At 41.3% G+C, this 17,799-nt stretch overlaps 3 protein-coding genes across 4 annotated transcripts in view; 1 reads left to right on the top strand and 2 right to left on the bottom strand.

Annotated features, from left to right (window-relative positions):
- Nucleotides 1-1,554: 1,554 nt before the first annotated feature.
- Nucleotides 1,555-11,905, top strand: LOC143150147 (putative peptidoglycan muropeptide transporter SLC46). The gene is made up of 6 exons (XM_076318198.1): nucleotides 1,555-3,176; nucleotides 7,773-7,874; nucleotides 8,976-9,113; nucleotides 9,176-9,259; nucleotides 9,902-10,058; nucleotides 10,422-11,905. The coding sequence occupies exons 1-6, from the start codon at nucleotides 2,192-2,194 to the stop codon at nucleotides 10,612-10,614; spliced, it is 1,659 nt and encodes a 552-aa protein (XP_076174313.1). The 5' UTR covers nucleotides 1,555-2,191; the 3' UTR covers nucleotides 10,615-11,905.
- Atms (RNA polymerase II-associated factor 1-like protein antimeros) lies at nucleotides 11,188-14,517 on the bottom strand. Its single transcript, XM_076318199.1, has 9 exons — nucleotides 14,499-14,517; nucleotides 14,280-14,373; nucleotides 14,112-14,204; nucleotides 13,699-14,023; nucleotides 13,472-13,615; nucleotides 13,287-13,390; nucleotides 12,994-13,210; nucleotides 12,681-12,924; nucleotides 11,188-12,578 (listed from the first exon to the last, which is right to left on the bottom strand). The coding sequence occupies exons 2-9, from the start codon at nucleotides 14,351-14,353 to the stop codon at nucleotides 12,160-12,162; spliced, it is 1,620 nt and encodes a 539-aa protein (XP_076174314.1). The 5' UTR covers nucleotides 14,354-14,373; nucleotides 14,499-14,517; the 3' UTR covers nucleotides 11,188-12,159.
- Nucleotides 14,518-15,999: 1,482 nt separating this feature from the next.
- The window catches only part of Px (MAP7 domain-containg protein plexus), an 86,950-nt gene continuing 85,150 nt past the window's right edge, over nucleotides 16,000-17,799 (bottom strand). For both annotated transcript variants that reach the window (XM_076318942.1, XM_076318943.1), the window contains one exon: nucleotides 16,000-17,715. In XM_076318942.1, coding sequence (XP_076175057.1) covers nucleotides 17,516-17,715 — 200 coding nt within the window. In that variant the 3' untranslated portion in view covers nucleotides 16,000-17,515. The remainder of the gene's footprint in view (nucleotides 17,716-17,799) is intronic.

Genomic DNA, 17,799 nt, shown 5'->3' with positions numbered 1-17,799 from the left:
CCTTCTCGAACGTTCGCGATCGTTAACCGTGGATATCCATCCGGTGTACACCGATAACCTAGATCGTCGGGATCGTTGACCAAATTTCTACGGGACCGTTGACGTTCGAGGGTCTGGAAAAATCTTGAACCCACTGGGTAAGGTAATTGACAATTCGTTGCAATTGGTAACTCATCTCGACGTAATTACGGGGGACCGGAACAGTCCCGCGAGCGAATCGTCGACGGTGTACTTAATACAATCTTTGATTTATCGGCCACCAACACGTTCTAGGTGGCCGTACCAAAAGGGGACGTCCCTGCCTGAAATAGGTTCCAGCCGTAGAAGACAAGACAGCCGTTGTGATTATTTTATCAACAAATTGCCACATTTAACGACACCTCGAGACTCTGGCCTATCAGAGACGACGATTTCAACCGTGCTCTCTGTTTACGCGTCTCTCTCTCTCTCTCTCTCTCTCTCTCTCTCTCTCTCTCTCTCTCTCTCTCTCTCTCTCTCTCTTTCTCTCTCTTGATGTTGAAGGGATTGCAAAAGAGTTCGTTTTCCAATGACTCGATCGGCAGAGGACTCGAGACGAGCTCGCGTTGGATTCGATCCTCCTCGGTCAGTTTATGCTTTTCACTTTAGATCGGGGTACCGTGTTTCGTTGAAGCGGTTATTCGAAGATTGAACGCCCACAGTTTCCTCGAAATATGAATAAAATAGAAACGAGTCAGTCTTAACGAAGAAGTTGCGATCCGGTGCAGAGGAGCACGGTGTGATATATTTCGGTAACCGATCGCGTTGCAGCGTTTATACGTATCGTGTGTTCAGCGAGAAGAGAATTACCTCAGACCCGGTAACACCTCGAAATGTACCCATGATAACGGTGATGAGTAATGATTTTGGAGAGATAACTGCTCGAGGCGAAGTTACGGTTCAGCAGATTCGGTGAATCACGACGACGAGGAGGATGAGGAGGCTGGTTATCCAACAACGTTCTCCCTGGTTCTCTTAATCTCGCGATGCGAATCTTGATCCGAGATTCGTTCTAAAACAGCGTAAAAGATCTGTCTTGTAAACGATTCGTCGAAGCGCGCGATATTCGATTTACTTTTTTCCCGTCGACGATGGGATCATCGTTTCTCAAGATGCTCTTGCCCGGTGTTTACGAAACGGAGTGCGCGATACGAATCGATCAGCGTCGTTGCAGCGAACCGATGCAGCAAAGTTTTCACGAACGATGTTTCGAGAATTTCGCGTCGCGAGTATCGCGAGAAATTACCCGTATTTCGGACAAACGTTCGTCCAGCGAGGTAACTTTGGTGTCGCGACCCGGATGACCCTTCTCTGGTAAGAGAAAGAAATTTTCCAAGACCTTTCGAATCTGAAGTATCTTCGCGGAGGCTCGAAGATGCGGTGGTTAACCTTGACCCGAAAAGCCCCCGGGAGCGGAATCGGAAGCGTCGCGTAGCCGACGGCGCGTGGTTGGACAGCGTCGCAGAAACAATTTGTACCGTCGACGTTTCGACGAGTACCGAGTAGTACTTAGCGGGCTAGGTGGACGTACTCGAGGGTACCTCGCCGCACGTGGAGAGGACCAAGCGATTAGGGGGGACGGAAGAAGGGAACAGGAGGTGGTGGAGGAAGAGTCGGAGCAGGAGGTGGCCGAGATGAAGAAGAAGGGAAGGAGGTGACACGCGTATCGCAATGCACAATGGTGCATTAGCCAGGAGTAGACGGCCAGACGGTCTCTACCGCGGACCGGCTGTGAAAACCAACGAAGCGGTTTCTGTACCGTGAAACCAGCAACCATCTCGAAATCTCGAAACTGTTCCAGAGGGAGGACCGACCAACCGGGGAAGCGAAGTTTCCAATCGCACGCATGCTTCGTACATCGTGGAACCACCGGAACGAATCGTCGGGACATTGAATCCTCGAAGAACGCTTCAAGGATCGACTCGACTCGTCGACGATCGTCCCTCCCCGCGATCTTCAGACTTTGAACAATCCTACCGATTCGCATGTCTCTGAACCTTGGACGCGCTTGGAGACTCCCGTTGACGTTTACCCCGCCGAGAGAGGTCTCGAAACCGATCCGACACGAGGGTCGTAACGCGTAGACTCCGCTCGAAACATCGTGTACATACTGTACACGCTCGCAAACACTTAATACGCGTTCCGATAGCACGTCCGTTATCGAACGAAGGACATGGCGGATCCGATCCCGAACAACCAGGTGGCTGGTACCACCGTCGAGAAGAAACGTGGTGACAATACGCCCGATCAAACGGTCGTCTGGAAGTCCATGACGTTGCGTCAGAAATGGACCTACTTCACCAGCAACATCACCGTCGAGCCCATGATCGCTTGCTACGTGATACCGTGCATGCTGGCCTCCCTGGCCACCCAGAATCTCAGCCTGGAGAAGGCCTGCAGGGTGAACCTTGCCTATTCCGACGAGGTGTGCACGGCGTTGGCGATCAGGAACACCACCGGCTACGAGGCCGAGGAAACCGCCGTTCAGCAGCTGGTTGCCGGTATGCAAACGTGGAAAACCGCCCTAACGAGCGGTCTACCGACGATACTGATCCTGTTCATGGGTGCCTGGAGCGATCGCACTGGTCTGAGGAAACCGTGCATGCTGTTGCCGATCATCGGCGAGTTTCTCAGCAGCGTCAGCATGCTCCTCTGCACGTATTTCTTTCACGAGGTGCCCATGGAGGCCACCGGTGTCTTCGAGGCTCTGTGGCCGGCGTTGACCGGTGGCTGGTTCACCATGTTCATGGGTGTTTTCAGTTACATCGCGGACATCACGACCATCGAATCGAGGACGCTTCGGATCGGTGCCGCCAACGTTTTTCTATCGCTCGGTGTGCCGATCGGGATGGCTTTGTCCGGGATATTGTACTTGAAGCTGGGCTTCTACGGTGTTTTTAGCATATCGACCGTGTGTTACGTGTTGAGCTTTATTTACGGACTGGTAGTGATCAAAGAGCCACCCAGACCGCATCTCAAGCAACCGGAGAAGACCGAGGAGAAGAGGATGTCGCTGTGCGACTGGCTCTTGGACTTCTTCGCGTTCAAGCACATCGAGGAGACGTTCCGCGTGGCTTTCAGAAAGGGCACGAACAACAGGAAGAAGAGAGTCGTGGTGCTGATGGTCGTTGTCATGGTTGTAATCGGACCGCTTTACGGTGAGTTAGTCGCGTCGTTGTCTTCAACAGGGAACGAAAATATGACAGATATCGAGAGAGAGAAAGAGATATTTCAGCCCTTTACCAAGGTACCAACCTGTCGTTTCGCTACCCTCGAGTATCACCCTCTCGACAAGCATCCGTGGCTTAAATTTCACACTCTGCTATGTAAATACGATTCATCGTAAACGCTTCGATCGTTTGCCCGCGATGCAACGAGAAATGAAGAGAATTGCATTTCGTTTATTTACATCTTCGTGTTTATTTACGCTCGAGACGCTTCTTCGATGCCAATCTTTTTCAACGCCCTGTATACTGAAATCTGCGTCTCGATTCGTACGGATTATAACTTTCACCTCGACGACGATGCGCGTACGAAGAATATTTTCATACGAAGATCTGTGTTATCCACGCGATCCAGATCAACGCGTTCCAGGATGTTTCCGTTCCTCCAACGAGATCCTTTTACAAAATACAAACAGATCGAACGTACGGTCGTTCCGACGATTAGAATAACGAAACACGAACGCGTTTCAAGTTGCCGCGATTTTTGCCTGCCGACCAGTATCGTTCGATTTCTCTTTCGTTGTAAGTTACGCGCGTACACTCTTCTATGTTTACACCTAGCGCGGATCGAGCACGCACGCGGATCGTTTTCAACGAGAGTGCAATTATTTCTTTGCTCTACGCTCTAGCGGATCGCCTAAATGCGGTCAAACGATAACTCGGTCTTCCGTTCGTCTCCAAATGTACGTTTTTTCCCGATCAATCGTCCGCTGTCGCTTTCGTCGACTTTCACGGACTTCGAGTCGACGTTCAAACGCGAGAAACTTTTCAAAAGTCTGTCACGCGAATCGGCATCGATCCGACAGAAATTCGTCTCGCCGAGACTCGTTCTCGTCTGTGAGAAAAATAAACGATACTCTGTTATCCCGTTCTCAGAATTCTTATCCCTGTTCGACGAACAACGAACAATCGTCTCTAAACTTTTATCGGCTGTATCGATTATCAATGCGCGTGGTCGTTCGTTTTCACGCAAGTGTATCTAAACTTTCGATCGTTCGCGCGCGTTTACGGTTTTCTTATTCTCTCCCCGTTTCCTTCTCTCCCTGTATATATCGAACGATCGAATGAAAGTGGAGAGAATTTCACGTAATCTCTCGGTTAATCTCGCCTATTTCCATCACGGTAGCTACGCAGGTATCTACGGGTGATTGCAACAATTCGTTTGCAACGAGTCGAACCAGGGGAAAGTGGGAAAACTGGTAAGCTGGATATGAAAATACTTTATAATCGGTTTTGAAACCACCGGTATAAAAAACCGAGAGTTCCATCGCGAGCTACGATTATCGATCGAATGCGTTTCCGTGCGATGCATGGAGCGTACGTAACTAAAATTGCAATGCTGCGGAGGGACGTTCAGTGAAAGTACGATTAATGGTTTTGCCTTCGAACCGAGGCGCACCACGTTTGTAATAATGTAATTCTAACTTCATCCCGGGTGTTGTGTTTCTCATAGATCCCGCGCGATGATCGAACGTAGAACTTTTTAGTGCCCTCGTTCTCTCGAAACACCGGAACGCTAGTCTTGAATGACAATACGGTGCCTCTTTGCATCGTCAATTACGGATTATTGGTGCATCACGAATTCGTATTGCAACAGAGGATTCAAGGCAACCCGTCGTAATTTAATTAGACTGCTAATGCGTTCGACGTTATAATGTTTTGTTACGTCTCCATGCGTCTCAAAATTAGCTGCAAAACGGCACGAGTAATCATCTTGCTTATAACAATTTCGTGTAATGGACTTCTTCCTGATTTTCGAGCTCGACAATTAGGTATCCGTTTCCTAATACTGTTGTGCGTTCTACCGTATCGTGTTGCGTCGTGTAAACAAAATTTTATTTTTAAAAAAAAAAAGGACTGCGTCGTACTCGCCCGATCGACGATAACATCTTTTCCGTTTCGCAAAAAGAACCGCCGGTTGAAATATGTTTTCACGCTTATCATATTTCTTCCCCTTTCGTATTCATTGAAATTTGTCAAAGCTTGATATTGAAATCTTATATACGATAGAACGCCATGGATTCCTTACCTTCCGTATAGTTCGAACGTTTGTATTCGTTTCGAGATGTAGAATGGCACCATTAACGAAGACTCATCGTTGATTCGATGAAGCAACGGTGTTCGACCACAGCAAGCTAGTTAATCTATCAATATGGTCGGTACGTGACCAAAGCATGTTAATACCAATCGTCCGAAACATTGTGTAATTGGACCATGCAATTGGTACGCTAATTAAATCAAGCGTCGCCGTTAATTCGATCAAGCTAAGGACTCTCTTTCGACATTGGTTCGCACATAGTCTACCGGCCCGCGTGCTCGTGCTATTAATGGGCGAAAGTCGTTAAATCGTCGATCGCGGTGTTAATTACGATTATAATCGATAGTAACAACAAGGACGGTCATTGGGGAAAAAAACTTGAGCGACAATCGATACGCGTGGAAATGCGCATGCTGTTGTAACACGATTCCGTGTCCTACTGAACAAATCTCCCGTCTATATTGCACAATATTCTACTGTTTCCGTGGTTGTTTTATTTCGCATCTTACCCTGCTTAGAGTTCAATTGTAATTGAATATTCGAATTGTCGCAATCCTTAAAACACCAACCGGCCGAAATATTCCAAACAGTGACAACGAAGGCGGTGTCTTCAAACTTACGACCGGTAGTGTATATGGGAAGTCAACATACCTATTAGAACTATATTCTGTGCGTACGTATGCTAATACCGTCTGATTACTTAAGTACTCTGATGTAATTTCAGATCTTTGACCGTCGGAAATAAGTCTAGTCTTGGTGGTTCGAAGGGTTCGTGCCGTGGCACGTTGGGGACCCGTTACTTTTATCTATATGCAAGCGTGGATTTATATCGTAGATATAAACCGACCGTATATCGAAACGAGAACTGCTAATTTCATCGGGTGCATAAAAGTGCAACCGCATCGTACGTCGTAGAAATAAAATAGAAAAATTTTAATCGATCGCGCCTCGACGACGATCGTTTCACATTGCCGGGACAAATTCGAATTGTCGTTGCACAAACGATCGATACCGTAACGTTTACCTCGAAACGATAAATGGGACTGTATTTCGGTAAAAAATGTCCAGTTTCGACGAACGGGTTCCCAGCACGTGTATAAGAAAAGTAAGAGCGAGGTAACGAGGCCGAAATTGGCGTCATTCCTACGAGCGAACTTGACCCACTCGTGCTTCATCATTTTCGACTGTCTTACTTACTGGTAATGAAATACGCACGAATTATCGCATGAATTCGTGTTAACGCTAGATTGTTCTCACTTGAGTCAACTCGAAAATTGGGTTCTTAGCTGGAATATTCTGACTCTAAGATGATGCAGCGTGGAAAATTGTAACGATTAACTCTCCCGTGAGAATATGTACAACTTGATTGAATGCCTTGCCCTTGGAACTATGAACGTACAACGATTGCGTTCTTCGCGAGACCCTTTTGTACACATGATCCGTCTTGAGGCACCCCAACGGGACACCCGGCGCTTCTTTTCTAAACGAACGAATATTTTCATATTTTCGGACAGCTCCACTAAAAATAGAGAAATATTTGTCCGCCCATTTTATCGAAAGGTAGATCGCCCGATATAGAAGAATTAAAAAATATTCGTTCAAAGAACGATCGTAAGGAAAACGAGACAATGATGCGATAATGACCCAAACTCGACGGAAACGATTAAATGGAGGCCCTGATGAACGAACTTGTTGTATAACGCTGCGTGCATTCTTATGTAATGTCAGGTAATAACGCGTCGAAATTACACGGAATAAATTCGTATCGCGTTTTCTCGGCAATCTGTGAGAATCTTATGGTGATAAAGTTATCCTTGAGAGATACCATCGGACGTTGATCGCTTTCGAGCTTAGCGACCGCTCGATCCTTTCGCGTAAAATTCGAACGATCGATCGAGGTTAATATTGTTCGCGAGAAGACCAGGATGGAGGTTCCGTTTCATAGCGCCGCTTACCGATGCAGTAATTCTTCCTGAGGAACCAACTCTAAGAATATTACCAGCCGGCGTTGTGGCGTTACCAGCTGCACGCTTTATCGTCGTTTTGTTAATTCATTCGAATGAAAATTCGCAAATGGCGGAGGAACTTAATTCTCTCTCACGGCTAACGTTGGTCTTCCGCCTGTCATTTCCAATTTCATTTTTAAGTCCCATTACGAACCGCGATGCAACATTGTAAACGTTGAACACGAGCTGCGATTCTGGAAAACGTTTCCACCATTATCTTTCGTGCTGTGCGAACGGTACCGTCCCACGCACATGGATTCGGAACAGTTCAATTTTTAGTATCTCGAGTAGAAATCCGGCGCGAGAGAGGGACGAAACCGCGAAATGGTAAACCGATCGAACGAACGGTTCGTCACTTCTCGAATTTCAGTGACACGAAACGAACCGGCTCGTTCGATTCTTTCAGAGCGAGGGTCTTAACAACGACAAACGTCGTTGAAAGGAAAACGCGATGGAAAGAATTAACCCAGACGATTTAATTTCCAGGTGAAATGGCAGTGATGTACCTTTACATGAGGTACAGGTATCATTGGAACGAAGTGATGTTCAGCATGTTCACCACGTTCGCCATGGTTACGAATTTAATCGGTAAGTGAGAATTTCTTCTTTGAACGTACATTTCGATCGTCTCGATTACATTTGCTCGTTCGTATAAATTCCTCGCGAAAAATCAATCCCAGACGCGTGTATATTACTCATTGGCCAATAGACGTGATTGTAAAAATTCTCAAGTGTAATGTATAAGTTAAAAATACCCTAGGTGTCCACAAACGAGTCATCCAACTCGCGTATTTAATGACAAAAAGGGGCTCGTGAATAATCTTTCGTTGCCCCGCGAGCAGCGAGGTGTACGTTAAGAAAAAAAAAAAAAAAAACGCAACCGTCAATGGCGTCGATAAATACCGTCTCTTCCTCGATCAATTTCCGTAATGACATTTAATTCTATAGCTACGCTAAGATTACTCGTCTTTTTATAAAGAAGCGAAATTATCATATAGAATTATGGAGAACGCGTGAGAGAATGAAACTCAGGAAACCGACAACAGCACGAATGGCATTTTGCACGTGAGATTGCATCGGATGTTTATCTATTACGGTGCATCAAAACGTATTCACATCCATTCGGCTCGGCGTACGTAGCCATTGTAAAATTGATCGGTGAATACATTCCTTCTGCTATTTTTTCTTCGTTTGTTTCGCTTTCTTAGCTGGACGTTTCAAGGAACTGTTCGTGTACACTTCGATTTCGGTAGCTTGTCCCCCATTTTTTCTTTTTTTTTCTTCAGTCTTTCGAACGAGTTCAAGGAAAGTGTAAAATTTACACGATTAGTCGTTCAATGATTGCTTTTTTGCCTATCGAACTATGAAAGCAATGGGAATTGGTTATGCAATGAACGGTATTGTTGCCAACCGGAATTGACGGTTACCATTTTCATTGGAACAGATTTGTACTCGAACAGCTTTGTAAAAACCCAGGGACCTGCGAATTACGAAACCGTAACGAAACGTGAATCAATGGGCAAAGTCGTTGATTCGGCGATGCATCGTTCCATCGTTGAAACGCGTGATTTTCTAGCCTTGAAGACGACCGAAACGTGCAAAAATTGTTACCAGAAAATTCTTGCAGTTAGGTTCGGATCCGTTCGTATCGATCGCTGTTGCTAACACTCGGAATGGTTTATTTTACAGGTACCGCGATATCCGTGGGTGTGTTCAGTCACATTTTGAAGATCGACGACGCGATCGTGGGTATCATGAGTTCCATGAGCAAAATTTTGGCCGGCTTTGTTTACGCGTTCGCGACCACCGACTTGGTGATCTACCTAGGTAAATCTGATCGTGTACAGATGCAATTTCTAAACGTTAATAAATGTTTCTATTGATTTCAGCGGCGATCGTTGAGATCGTGAACGGGACGTCTTTTATAGCGATGCGATCGATAGCATCTAAATTAGTGTCGACAGACGAACTCGGTAAGTGAATGCAAATTTACAAGCGTTATTTATTGCATCAACATCGTAGCACAATATTGTCGAACGTCCAACGATTACCGTTACATCGACGCGGTTAATGCATTATGCGCGCGCTAAGGACGCTCGACCGATGGAATTGACGGAATATTTGCATAAGACGGTCGTAAAAACAGCTAACAGGTGTGATAAATAATCGCGTAACGGGTATTTGCGACAATATCGCATATCATACGTGTTCCAGTAACGAGTGTAAACGTTCGATACGCGTGTAGAAAATAATAAATCGACGAATTGTAGATCGCTCACCCAGCTTGGTAAGTGATCTACACCTGATCGGTTTTTCGATTCGTTTATCTTCGTCTACGTTCGTTTTCTCGGTACCGTGTAAATAGAATAATTTTATCCCGTCTTCTAATAACTCTACATTGTAACCAATCAATTTTCCATGGATGTTTCTCTCGGTACGAATCGATGCTTAACGATGCTTTCCGAAGTCGAGAGAATTATCCTCCGAGCGTGTTTTTTCATCGATTCGTTTCGTTCTACCACGAGGTACGATCAATCGAGGCGAGAAACACACCAAGGCTGAAGAAATTCTCGAATCGGGAAAGATTCAATCGTAAATCGTCCATTATTTTCCAGGCAAAGTGAACTCTCTATTCGGTGTCTGCGAATCACTGATGCCGCTCGTTTACGGACCAATGTACAGTTCCATTTATGCCGCGACCATGAAAACGTTTCCGGGGACGTTCTTTATCGTCGGCGCCTGCATGACCATGCCAGCGGTCTTCGCGTTCTTGTAAGTCCTTCCCCTTCCGGTTCCGACGTGTACGATTCAGACGTTACTATCAACGTTCGTCGTTTTCGATCGTCAAACGACCGAAGACTATTTGCGTAGATCGGTGAGGAAGTCGTTTCAGTTTTGAAAGTAAACAAAAAGTACGAATCTCTCTAATCTCTTCGCTACTCTGATCGATCGGAAGAAGAGTTTCAGAAAGAATTAGAAGTCGAATTAGAAAATACGTTGGGAAATTTTGCTTAACGCGACCAATAGAAGCAGACCCGCAACTTTAGTTTTATTCTTTTAGTTTGTATCGTAATTGGACTTTTTCACCGATCGAGATATATATACGATATTTATAAAGTATGTTTCGGTGAACAGTTGGTTGTACACGGAACATCGAAAAGATCGTCGACTACTGGAGCAAGAGAAGAAAGCTAAGAGCAAGGTCGAGGGTCAAGAAGAAAGTGACTCGAAGGTGGCAGCGAAATGGCAGATCTCTGGTGAGAAAAAGTCCGAAGTACCTACGATGAACGGTGTCACAAACGCAGCTTTCGAATTCGATCGTTTGTGATCGGAATCGCGTAACGCGCGTAAATGATTCAATCGGAATGCCGCGTAAAGGAACTCCGGTAAAATTGAATCGGGAGTATGGTGACGATGAAAAAGCAACAGGTCAATGAGACGGTAAAGAGAATTTCGTTGAAATAACTTATACAAATAACAACATCACAACTGCTCGTAAATTTTTTTAAGAAACGTTTAATGTACGAATTTTTTTTTTCTTCTATTTTGACGTGGTGCGCAAACGAGTCAAGGATAAATGAAATATTATTTTTCGAGTAAATGTACCATCGCTGGTGGATTACATTGCAGCACCATTGTCACGGTTTATTAGAAACGAAAATAATTAGAGATTCATTTTTAATACGGAAAATTTCCAATCGGCGAAAGAATGATTAGAAAAATGTGCAAAATTAAAGATCTCAATAATATATGAAATTGCGCGCTTACTCAAACGACCCAAATAAAGGATAACTACATTTCGATCACAGCAACCGAGGAAATAAAAGTATTTGATGTACCGAGTCTCGATCTATCGATCGTACGCGTCGATTTACGGATCAGGAATGAAAAACGTAAGAGCTTGATGCGTGAAGCTATCCTTTATTTCAAGTTCTAGTACAAGCAGTCTCCGGTACTTAAATTAATTGTTACAATAGATAAAATGGAACAGACGTTAAATCTGTTCGAGTGTATCAGTATTACAAATGCATACATCTTCCCGACTATTGTTATTCGAGAAGTATGAATTTACGGACAAACGAGAGACATTATGCTACGTGATGTATTCTTAAATGAATGTGAATGTTCACTCTCGTACTCGTGTAGAATGAACAAAAATTCCACGTTTTCGAGGGACGTACATTTTATGAAAAAGTTTCGTATGCGAACAAAAATCGATCTGTTGTACATTTTTATTAAATAGTATTTATATTAAGGACCTGCATCATTTCCGTACGTGTATTATAGCTTATTGTGATATAGTACAATAGTTTTGTATTTAGGAGATAAAATAGTATTACGGAAATAAAAAGTTTTCATTGACCTTTACCGTTAATCGTTCTCTCACCAATAATGGAATCAATTATGAAAATGACATTAATGGTAATCATGTACAAAGGGTTGACAGAAACGCGTAAGATGCGTATAAACGTGCATTGACGTATGTTTTTTGGTACTTGAGTGCGTGTATGTACAGTGGTGCGCTTAGCTGACTGGAATTTAAATAACACGCTGTAAATGTTAAACTTTTCTCGTTTCTTTAATATAAAGAATTGATTCCGAAGAAATGTCCGCATTTTTATTAACATCACGTATAATAACGATTCGTATCGATTTTGATAAATTCTAATTTTTTTTATTGTTGCCAACTTTTTAATTATATCTTGCTATACCATATATTTATGATAATCATTATATACATATAATGATGAAATATTTTCAAAGTAGCAGTCCATTCGTGACTTTAAGAAACGACTAATTGTTTGCCCGCAAATACTACTAAAATTAATTTTTTAGCAGCATTGATTCCTTTCGATAAAAATTTTTTTCCTTTTTATTCACTTTCGGAGCCACTCTCACCGCTACCACTACCAGAACCACTACCACTACCACTACCTGATCTCGATCTCGATCGGGATCTTGACTTTGATCTAGATTTTGAACTCGATGGAGATCCAGAATGAGATTTAGTCGGTGATCCAGAACGAGATCTCGAAGCCGACTTTGACCGGGATCTTGATTTAGAAGAGTTTCTCGACTGTGGAGTACCGGATCTCGATCTAGATTTGCTGTGTGATCTAGAAGGAGACCGTGATTCAGAGCGTGAACGAGAACCAGATCTGGATTTTGACGGTGATCGAGATCGAGATTTTGATCTCGATCCAGACTTCGAACGAGATCTGGATTTTCTACTGGATGCTCGCGAAGATGCTCTAGATGATGTTTTGGATCCGGCTTCGTTTTCGGATCTTTCTAAAATAAACAGAAGTTATAGTATAGTATTTTATACGAAACAATGATTCAAAGAACACAAAAAATAAAAGTATTTGAATCTTGTATCATTATATTACTAACCTCTTTCGTCGACTTTTTCAGTTTCTTGTTGAGGCTCTTCTTCCTCCTCCTCTACTTCTTCTTCTTCGTCTTCATCTTCTTCTCCAGGTGGTTCCAATTGCTTTTCTCTATATCTTTGCATCTTAAATTCATTAGCATTAAGTGGCCGATGTCTTACGATCAATCTCGTATTATTTGGCTGCTGTCCAACTTTTTGACGACGTTTACTGAGGCGTACACGCGTTTCTAGTTCATTATAGTACACCTGTGATATAAATGGCAAAATATTATGTACGACTGTATTCAAAAGTTAGATTTAATTAATTCTACATACCCCGTCTTGTCTTATAACAAGAAAATAATTTTCTTCGTATCCTTTCGAAGCTTTACTTTTAACGTTCCAATTATATTCCCTAGCCATTTTATATTCATATTCTTCGTCGTCTGCATAATCGATTCCAGCTGTAAAGTCTCTTCTGCGTTTATCTAATGTTTCTTCTAATGGTAAAAAGTATGCGACAAATTGTTCACCACTTTCGTCCATTACACCCCTACAACAATTTTTTTGTTACAACCACTGTAAACAATTAATGGTTAAATATCCAAATCTGTAAACTATTAATTTACCGAATCATGGCTTGTGACATCTCTTCGATTTGAGCTGGCACGGAACGTCCTGTTGGAGCTGGATCGGAATCAAATATAACTTGTGCGCACGGATATTTCCATAGCTGAAATAAATCAATAACGGTGAGACAGAAAATTAAAATATTTAAATTATCCAAAGTTGCTGTAAGCTAATATTAAAATACCTTGAAATCTGGAAATACTGGCAAAATTTCTACAGGTACCACATTTGGTTTACTGTAGTGTCTTTCAATTGATTTCTTGTTATCCTCAAATGTCTTCTCTATAGCTTTTATTTGACTTTCACGATCCATATATAATGTTTCTTCCTAAAATTAAAATATACAAATGCAATTCTACTTGTGATAAAAATACATAAATACATGCACACAATATAAACATTTAAACTTACTTTGAAATTTTTCTTAATGCTATAACCAACTTTAGCTTCCACTTTATCCACAGTTTGTGGTTGAAATCTAGTTTGCTCTGTGGAAATGTATTCTGTACGCCTGAGCCAAGATACACTTCTTGCATGATGTCTGGATCTTTTTGAATCTTGTGGAGTAAGGACATCTTCTTCGAGAAGTTTTTCATCTGCAGGATCTAATTGAGCATTCACATCACCTGCATATGTATCCTTGTTTATAAGATCAATCTCCACACCTAGATCGTGTTCTGTTAATACTTCATATTTATAATTACGCTCCAATGAAGTAGGATTATATTGAATAAACCTAAGAATATTATTTCGTTGTAAATAATTAGAAAATGATTTAGAAAATTATGTAGAAACTTATCAAAATTTAAACATACAAGACTTACCGAGTAGATTCGAAAGGATACGTAATAAACTTAGGATCAAATGGAATATCTGGCAATGTATTACAATATTTAACCCTACATATTAACTCGGATCTAAAATAAAAATAATTACAAGTTATTGCAATATTATTATATGTACTTAGGTTATAATCTAAAATAACTGTTTGCCTCTTTTCTGCTGGCCTAGCGGTACGTTTATCTCTTTCAGTTGTACTGCCATTAGTTTGAATTGTAGGAGCCATATCACATTAACGAATACAATCTAATAATAATTTTCATATCACAATTAAATTTCATCCAACACTTGGATCGACTTAATACGAAAAATGTAAATCACACTGAATTGCTTGAACTACATTTGTATATGAAACATTTTATGCTATTTACTTAAAACTCTAGTGCCTACGGGAGGAGTAGCCATCTAGTGGAGTGCCCTTTGAACTATTTTTAAATCCTAAATTTAAGGATGCCGCTGACGGGGAAATGTCCAAGTTTGTAGAGGAATAAAAAAACAAATTGAGCAAATAACATTCTATAGCACGAATTGAGTCATTCTAAACGTCTACAGTACTTTCATTTCTGGTTTATTTACATAAAAAAGCCTTTTAAACATATAGTCTGCCAATATAGTCCTGGTGGCGACATCTAACGGTGCAAAGGAAAATTATTTCTCGACAAACTTGGACGAATTGCTACGGATGGCGCCACATGGACTCTAGCAACATGTTTTAAACTTGCCAAAGTATGAATATAGTCCTGGTAGCGGCATCTAACGGCGCAAAGGAAAATTATTTCTCGATAAACTTGGACAAATTGCTACGGATGGCGCCACATGGACTATATGCAACATAATATTAATTTATTAAGGAATTTTTTCAAACCATTGTTAATAATCCTCTGAACCTTGCCTAAACTTTATTATTAGCCGGTCAAATATAATTTTTATATTACGTTTAGTAACCCAAAGTAATTTTTATGGTAATATGGAAATTCTTGATAAATTATGGAAGTTTTCAATTGATGAATCTCCTATAGCACGAATTGAGTCATTCTAAACGTCTACGGTACTTTCATTTTTTATTTACTTGTACAAAAAAGCGTTTTAAACTTGCTAAAGTATGAATATAGTCCTGGTGGCGGCATCTAACGGCACAAAGGAAAATTATTTCTCGACAAACTTGGACCAATTGCCATGGATGGCGCCACATGTACTCTAGCAACATGTGTTTTAAACTTGCCAAAGTATGAATATAGTCCTGGTGGCGGCATCTAACGCCGCAAAGAAAAATTATTTCTCGACAAACTTGGGCGTTTTCCCGCCGAGGGCGCAAATTTCACGTTGAAAAGTAGTTGGATGACCAATAGATGGCTACACGTTTTTATTGTCACTTCATTGATCACCAGGAGATTAAAGTATTATTAATTAATTTGTATCGTTAGGTTTGAAAATAGATTTTGATACGTATAATCCAAAAATGGATTGTGGAATAATATCGGAAGGGTACCCTGGATAGTTTATCTTTACAATAGGTTCACCATTCCAGTTAATAAATTTTTATGAAATATATGAATCGTAGTATTTTGAAAATGAATTCTCATACACGTAAACACTGTTTTTTGTATATTTTATTTAAATGACATGTACACAAATGTATTATTGTAAAATGATAAATATTTAATAAATAATAGTTTTTGCATCGCGGCGATAACCTACTACGAACCTTAAATAATGTCATTTAGCTTTTTAACCGTGTGAGAACTAATACTATCCTTGGTTAAACCGAAACATTTTCTACAGTTGATCGGGATGTTGGGGGATAATTATTGATCACGAGAAGAATAATTGTTATAAGCATAAGTAGGGGCAGGAATAAATGTACTCGAAAAATTCATATTTTCAACAATTTACTCCTAGGCTCTTGTTTTGGCCAGACCGAGACCGACAAATATTTTGCGGTCTCTTTTTGTTATACAATACATAAAAATAATGGTATTTACAAATGTAGAATAACGTTAGGCACTCAATGAACAAAACGATGAAATTATAAATGGTTTTACTATTATACATACTGCAGATGTTACGACGTATAACTGAACGATGCACTCGGAGAGCAGAGTGAGATACAAGTACAAGGATACTCGAAATTAGTAAAACAATGATTTAGTTGAATGCAAGAAAACAAAATTTTGTTTTAACAAAACGAATTTTATTCGCATTCAATTGTTGTTTTGCGATTCGATTACGGTTCGAACGTGTGGAATGTTGGAGGTCGGGTAACAAGCATATTTTCACGTGGAATGTGCTCGCGCGATGTCTCACGTTTTCATTTAAATTAAGTCACTTTACCTATACTGTAAGTACCTCACTGCTGTTGTTACATTAATTTTTCTTGTATTCACTGGCCTTCGCGTTCACTATCGTGAACAGTGGACATCGAAAGGAAGGATCGGTCACTAGACTGATTTCTCGGAATCAGAAGTGATTTTCCCGTATTCTACGAATGTCCGTAGACTAGAGTTATTTCTATCTCGAAACATCCTTTAAGTTAAAAATAATCGTTATAATTCTACCGTCTCGATTCTTTTCTTTGTATCCCGATTTATCGTAATCGCAGTCTGTGGTACGTATTAAATGTGCTTCGAAATTTGCATCGACACAGAGCTTACATACACCATCGTTAACGATGCGAAATGAAAAAAAAAAAAAAAAAAAAAGAAGAATCATGTCACAGTCTATATATCGGAGTAACTTTTTCGATTATCACTGAACCGATTCAGTGAATGTCGATCTTCCGCCCTCTCTTTTATATCGGTTAATATTAACGATCGACTCATATACAAATTGCGCCATATCATTGTTTCAAGTTGTCTGACATAAAGTCCACATTACGCAGAATAAAATAAGTTATACGATTTGTCTATTTTTCATTAAAATATTATGATACAAATTACAATTATTTATAGTTTAGGGTCTAAGAGCCGTTAGTTGAAACTATAAAATCTTTATTAGCCACTTCTGTAGACAACTAAGAAGTGCATACATATATTTCAGTATAATTTCGTTTTGTACAATCAATCTTACATGTGTTCTCATACTGCTGATATGGCTTTCCCCGTTACAACATCCTAAACAGTTTCTCGTTCGTGAAATATAATGATGGTTTCGGCGACTCTTCGAACGGTCGCTTTAAATTGCTGCTATCGTGTTTGTATATAACATGTATATATTTAGTCGCAAAACAATACGAAAGGCTCGCTGTACATTTGGTCAATAAAACTTCCCTTGCGATCGTCCGCTCGCCCAAGTATCGTAAGGTTTTATACTCGGTACTGTATGCTAACGACCCTTAACCCTTTGATAATATCACAGATGAATGAGTTTCCGTGTTGTGCGTTACGCGTCGCTACCTAAGGTTCCTAACAAGTGCGTTAATCCGTTCGATCTTTTCGCCGAGCACTCGCCTCTCGGAATCAAGAGCCGTTCTAGCGGATAAGAGTTCGTATACCCTTCGTTCTAGCTGAATCGTTTCGGAACGTAAGTTGTTCGACTGTGCTATCAATCTCGATGTTTCGCTCGACAGAATTTTCTTCTCCAGTGCTTTATCTGAAACCATGGATAAACAACGGTAAAAAAAAAACGAACTACCGAACTGCACCCTCGTGGAACGATTAAAAAAGAATTAAAGAA

Source organism: Ptiloglossa arizonensis, chromosome 8 (assembly GCF_051014685.1).
Source record: "Ptiloglossa arizonensis isolate GNS036 chromosome 8, iyPtiAriz1_principal, whole genome shotgun sequence".
NCBI classification, from domain to species: domain Eukaryota; kingdom Metazoa; phylum Arthropoda; class Insecta; order Hymenoptera; family Colletidae; genus Ptiloglossa; species Ptiloglossa arizonensis.
Note: the sequence above shows the minus strand (reverse complement) of the source record. Positions and strands in the feature narration are given on the sequence as shown.

Coding starts and splice junctions, on each gene's coding strand:
- LOC143150147 (XM_076318198.1), top strand. CDS start 2,192: ATGGCGGATCCGATCCCGAACAACCAGGTGGCTGGTACCACCGTCGAG. Junction 7,875..8,975: donor CATGGTTACGAATTTAATCG/GTAAGTGAGAAT, acceptor TTTATTTTACAG/GTACCGCGATATCCGTGGGT. Junction 9,114..9,175: donor CGACTTGGTGATCTACCTAG/GTAAATCTGATC, acceptor TATTGATTTCAG/CGGCGATCGTTGAGATCGTG.
- Atms (XM_076318199.1), bottom strand. CDS start 14,353: ATGGCTCCTACAATTCAAACTAATGGCAGTACAACTGAAAGAGATAAA. Junction 13,211..13,286: donor ATGTCACAAGCCATGATTCG/GTAAATTAATAG, acceptor AAATTGTTGTAG/GGGTGTAATGGACGAAAGTG. Junction 12,925..12,993: donor TTGTTATAAGACAAGACGGG/GTATGTAGAATT, acceptor TTTATATCACAG/GTGTACTATAATGAACTAGA.